The sequence below is a fragment of the Elephas maximus genome, chromosome 9, assembly GCF_024166365.1.
Source record: "Elephas maximus indicus isolate mEleMax1 chromosome 9, mEleMax1 primary haplotype, whole genome shotgun sequence".
Classification (NCBI taxonomy): domain Eukaryota; kingdom Metazoa; phylum Chordata; class Mammalia; order Proboscidea; family Elephantidae; genus Elephas; species Elephas maximus.
Genome location: NC_064827.1, coordinates 59,012,218 through 59,018,217, shown reverse-complemented (window position 1 = coordinate 59,018,217; position 6,000 = coordinate 59,012,218). Strand labels below are relative to the sequence as shown.

Genomic DNA, 6,000 nt, shown 5'->3' with positions numbered 1-6,000 from the left:
TAGCTGAAAGAGCCAACGGTTCTGCAGATGCTACGATATCAGAACAAAAATATCACAATAGATGTCAGAATTTAGAAAACACTGGGAGACCAACTGGGAATGCAGAACTCTCAGCAACTAAAAACCCGACAGCTAAAAGCCTGACTAGGTCGTGCTCAGAGGCCACACATTTCAACAGTAGTCAGGGTAGAAAGAAGACCACTGAACGCCAGATGCCTGCTCTATCCCAGTCATGCACACACACACACACTCCAAGGACTTGAACTTATACACAACCCTGGGGAGAAAGTGACATGGAGAAATCTCTGAACTGGCTCAGAAAATCTGGAATTAACTAAGTTTCTGCCACCAGGAGGAATGAGGACCCAAGAGAAAATGTAACAGAAGTTATAGAAAAATAAAGCTACCTTTGTTTCGCAGATCTGAATTTTGAACTGGAAAATTCATGCTCACTACAAATGTTTGATGATTGAGTAAACAAATAAAAAAATGGGAGGTGGGGGGAGCTCTGCTGCAGTAAGCCCTTGGTGCACCAGTTTTGGCTATTCCCCTAAAAAAAAAAAAAAAATTCCCCTAGGAAGACAATAATTACTGAAAAGAATATCTGCTTTCTAGTCCTTACTCAGCCACTTACTATCTGTGATTCCTTGAGTAGGTTGCAAGTCTCTTTAGACCTCAGTTTTCTTATCTGTAAAATGGGGATAATGATACCTTCCCTGACATCTTGACAATGTTATTGTGAGGGTCAAGTGAGACAGCATGTGTGAAGGTGCTTTATATGGGGTTATAATAAGAGCATGTGGATCACCCCTGCCTTGTGGTCCAAGGACTAACAGAAAAGTAGATGGACTCAGGGATCAAAGAATTCTGTGGTACTCTACTTGTCAACCAAAACGTTCTTCTAGAATGAACAAGGAACAGTGGCTAAGTTTTCCCTGCAACCACATCAGAGCTAACTGGAGGATATCAAGGGTTACACTCTCAGTATCAGCCCAGCACACTTCATCAGGAAGAAATTCTCTGGATCCAAAACAGATTTGTTTTCATTGTGAAATAGTCTATCTGCTGAGCAACAACAAATTAAGCTCTGGGTGACTGTTCCCGTAAAACACGTCCTGTGCTTTACACTGCTATTATGGGGTGGATAGGCATGGTAAAGAATCAATTAAAACTCTGACACATTAAATGGAGTTCGAAGACCTGTTTCGCAGGTTTCCCCAGAGGAGAATAATCATGTTACATTACACTTTGGAAGCCGATCGAGGCAAGATTTCGGAGACAAGTTCTGGGGTTTACAAGACAGACTTTAGCTTTTCTAAATCATTTTTGAAGTGTTGTTCACAGGATTACAGCATTCAGTTCACTAGGCCAACAGCATTATGGTGGAGCAAGGGGGATTATCATCATACGGGCATCCTCCGGAGAACTGTAAGTTCCCTTCAAATGCATTTAAAGAAATGATGGAAATATTGCAGTATTCATATTTACGGTCATTTTGAAATGAAAGCGAGTGTTAAGCAAGTAAAGCCAGATACTTAAACTGAATTTCTTTTTTAGTTTTATAATACGGTTCTACCACAAAAGGGGAAGTCATTGTTTAGGAACTCTCAAAAGAAGTTCTAGAATTTCTAGATGTTCTAGATGAGCCTCACAGTGAGCGAGAGGGTCAATAGTAGAATATGAATAATTTTGTGGTTATCGCTGCTTAAATTATGCTTCTATGACAGTAAGGAGGAATGTTAATGGTAAGAACAATGTGTTTTTTGGCTAACTCAGACATCTGTGTAAACCATCTTCAGTCTCATTGCCTAAATAACTTCTGTCTCTCAACATGAACAAGAAGAAAAAAAATTGAGGTTAAGGCAGTATATTTTCAGAAGTGTTGCCTACAAATGAGCTTCAGCAGAAATAAAGAATTGAACAGGAAAAAAGCCAGCCAAGCGTCAGCAATAATCATTGTTGAGGGACAAGTAAGGCTTGCAGACGCAATCCATGGGTCAGGAAATGGTTTGGGGGACTCAGCTAACCCCCAATTTTGAGGGCAAATGCAGAAGCAAAGAACTAGAGAGAAAAAAACACCATGAGGATGGAGTGTTAAAGACATGCTTTCAAGACATTTCCCCAGAAGAGAGAGACAGCAAGTATGAAAAGGAAACCCAGAGTGTAAAGACAAGACCAGTCCTGCCCATTCAAGTGCTCAGCTTCAGTAAAGAGCAGGACATTTGCAGTGGAAATGTTCTCATGGTGCAGGAATCTGTTCAGTTAGGAAACTAAAACAGTTTGACACTTCCATATGTGGATTCTGCCCACAACATCTTTTCAAGGATGAAAAGGTGAGAAGGGGCTAGTTAGATGGAGGCTGGGGATACCAGTTTTGTTTTTTTGCTTTAATTGTGCTTCAGGTGAAAGTTTACATCTCAAGTTAATTTCTCATTCAAAATTTATACACATATTGTTTTGTAACATTAGTTGCAATCCCCACAATGTGACAGCACACTCCCCCCCGCCCCGCCCCAGGTTCCCTGCGTCCATTCGACCAGTTCCTGTCCCTTCCTGCCTTCTCATCCTGCTTTTGGACAGGAGCTGCCCGTTTGGTCTCTTATATTTGACTGAACTATAAGCACACTCCTCATGTGTATTATTTTTTGTTTTATAATCCTAACCTTTGTCTGAAGAGTGGGCTTTGGGAATGGTTTCAGTTCTGGGTTAATAGTGCGTACAGGTACCATAGTTTTGTGAGTTCCTCCAGTCTCTGTCAGATCATTAAGTCTGGTCTTTTTAGGTGAATTTGAGTTTTGTTCTACATTTTTCTCCTGCTCTGTTCAGAACTCTCTGTTGTGTTCCCTGTCAGGGTGGTCATTGGTGGTAGCTGGGCACCATTTAGTTTTTCTGGTCTCAAGTTGGTGGAGTCTCTGGTTCATTTGGTCCTTTAGCCATTTGGGCTAATATTTTCCTTGTGTCTTTGGTTTTCTTCATTCTCCTTTGCTCTGAGTGGGATAGGACCAATTTATGTATGTTAGATGGCCACTCACAAGCTTTTAAGACCCCAGATGCCACTTACCAAAGTGGAATGTGGAACATTTTCTTAATAAACTATGTTAAGCCAATTGACCTAGATGGGGGGACACTAGTTTCAGCCCAGTGTACCTCTCACTATAATTTTCCAAAAAAGACATTTTGGATCTTTTCTTATTTAATTTGCCATCTAAATCCTTAAGGCCCTTTCAATTGCTTGGACAAAGTTATTGTATGTGTTTTTTATTTATTTATTTATTTTGCCAATTAATATGCAAGTGTGTCTGCTGATGCTTTCTTAATCTTTGTAGAACAAGGGCCCCTCAGGGTTACTGAAATTGTGCCAGGACCTTGAAGCCTTGTGGTGCTGCCAAGGTCCTTGGGTTTGTGCCTGCCCTGTACTCTGCTATCCCATCCCCACCAACTTTTTCACCTCAAATACACACTCCCACTACACTGGGATTTCTCCTGTCATTTCATACTAAAAATGTTTCCACTGCTTAAAGCCAACCAAAAAATTGAATATCATTAAAATATCCAAATTTCTCATTTGGCAGAAAGGGGAATTTAACTTCCAGGAGAATTTTAACAAGTTAGTTAAAGGTAAAAGAGCGATAGAATTCAGGTCTATGGATAACTAGTTCCACCATACCAGCCTTCCTTTGCCTTTTCCCAAAGGAGTTGGTAGGGTCTTCTTTACCTCACCTGCCTTCTATCTCAACTTAGCTCATTACTTGTCTTTCAAAGCTTTACCACATCCACCACATAGTCCTTAAGGATAAAGCTATAACCCCCTAAAGGTGTGCATCAGGGTTGTGTCCTTTTACCATACCTACTCAACCTACATGCTGAGCAAATAATCCAAGAAGCTGGATTATATGAAGAAGAAAGGGGCATCAGTATTGGAGGAAGACTCATTAACAACCAGTGATATGCAGATGACACAACTTTGCTAGCTGAAAGTGAAGAGGACTTGAAGCACTTACTAATGAAGATCAAACACCACAGCCTTCAGTATGGAGTACACCTCAACATAAAGAAAACAAAAATCCTCACAACTGGACCAATGAGCAACTTCATGATAAATGGAGAAAAGATTGAAGTTGCAAGGATTTCATTTTACTTGGACCTACAATCAACACCCATGGAAGCAACAGTCAAGAAATCAAAAGACGCATTGCATTGAGCAAATGTGCTGCGAAAGACCTCTTTAAAGTGTTGAGAAGCAAAGATGTCACCTTGAAGACTAAGGTGTGTTTGACCCAAGCCATGGTGTTTTCAGTAATCTCATATGCATGCGAAAGCTGGACAATAGATAAGGAAGACCAGAGAAGAAATGATGCCTTTAAACTGTGATGCTGGTGAAGAGTACTGAATATACCACAGACTGCCAAAAGAAGGAACAAATGTGTCTTGGAAGAAGTACAACCAGAATGCTCCTTAGAAGTAAGAATGGTGATACTACGTCTCACATACTTTGGACATATTATCAGGGGGCATCAGTTCCTAGAGAAGGACATCATGCTTGGTAAAGTAGAGGGTCAGTGAAAAAGAAGAAGACCCTCAACAAGATGGACTGACACAGTGGCTGCAATAATGGACTCGAGCATACCAACAATTGTGAGGATGGTGCAGGATCAGGCAGCATTTTGTTCTGTTGTACATAGGATCACTATGAGGCGGAACTGACTTGACAGCACTTAACAACAACGACCCCTCTGCAGTCAATCAAATCCCACAAACACCTACTGAGCACCTAGTCTCTGTAGCCCAGGTGCCAAAGATCCTCAGATGAATAAGATACAATATCTACTTTGGAATGTATATATATCCTGTTACAATTAAAGGCATAGTATAATTGTACTATAACAGAATTTTTTTTAATGTACCATGTTATTGGAACACAAGAGAAAGGTGAAGTGAAGGGATACAAAGAGGCTACAAGACAGCCAGGAAATAAGCCTATTGGATAAATTGAGGATCAGCTCATGCAAACCTGAAATGTCTTCAAACTTTATCCTGGGAGAAGTGGGAGAGCCTGTAAGAGTCTTTAAGCAGAAGGATGATTTTGATTAGATCTATGCTTCAGGCTGGACATTTTGACTGGAGAGTCAACAACAAAATGGAGGGTCTGAACCCATCCATGGTAACTGGACAAGTAGAGTCGGCTGGCCCAGTGACAGAGCATGAAGAATGAACCAGGATATAAAATACCTGCCTGATCAACTTTCAGTTAAGTAATTGTTATCATCTCTCTACTAAATTTGAACTCAAAAATATTGACTGGGATGAAAAATAGTAACCTTTTTTTTTTTTTTAACGATTTTAAAACAGCCTAAACCCATAATTTTGCACATCCTACCAGCTTTAGCATCCAACAGAGTTTTTAAAGTAAAATTAACCTGCTGCCTCTTTTTCTGAAGATTACTCATAAAGTCTTGTATTTGAACAAATTCTTCACCGAGGAAGTAAGCCTGTTTTTGAAGAGAACAAATTGCAGTCCAAAAATAGGTTCAGAAAAGGAAATATAATCCAAAATTAATACACTTATTTGTCTGGTCTTGATTTTGGCTACTATAGCATGTCAAGAAATAATGAGCACTGCAATTTTTTTTAAAGTACCCAATGGGATTAATTTGTACAGAGACTAAAAATTTGAATGAAAACCTGATCTGCTCTATTTAGTACTCATCTAAGTATTAAACTCAATGTAACCTGAGAGAACAATACAGAAACTATTAAGCCAAACTTCAGAGAATTCAAAATCTCTCTCTCTTGTAGTAAGTGTAGCTACAGTCAACTTCCCCTTGTCTTTATGGGGAGCCCAACCCTCTGGTTTGCCTAGGACTGAGCGGTTTCCTGGGACATGGGACCTTCAGTGCTAAATCCAGAACCATTGGTCACCTGGCTTTCACTTCCACCAAAACCCCTACCAAAATTTCCTTTTATATGTAGGATCTGTTTTGTTTGGGAAATAAAAATAAC

General features: G+C 40.0%; 1 protein-coding gene across 1 annotated transcript in view; it reads left to right on the top strand.

Moving 5' to 3' along the window:
- The first annotated feature begins 1,259 nt into the window (after positions 1–1,259).
- Positions 1,260–6,000, top strand: part of PTPN3 (protein tyrosine phosphatase non-receptor type 3) — a 182,705-nt gene continuing 177,964 nt past the window's right edge. Inside the window, exon 1 of the mRNA XM_049896274.1 lies at positions 1,260–1,428. Coding sequence (XP_049752231.1) covers positions 1,380–1,428 — 49 coding nt within the window. The 5' untranslated portion in view covers positions 1,260–1,379. The remainder of the gene's footprint in view (positions 1,429–6,000) is intronic.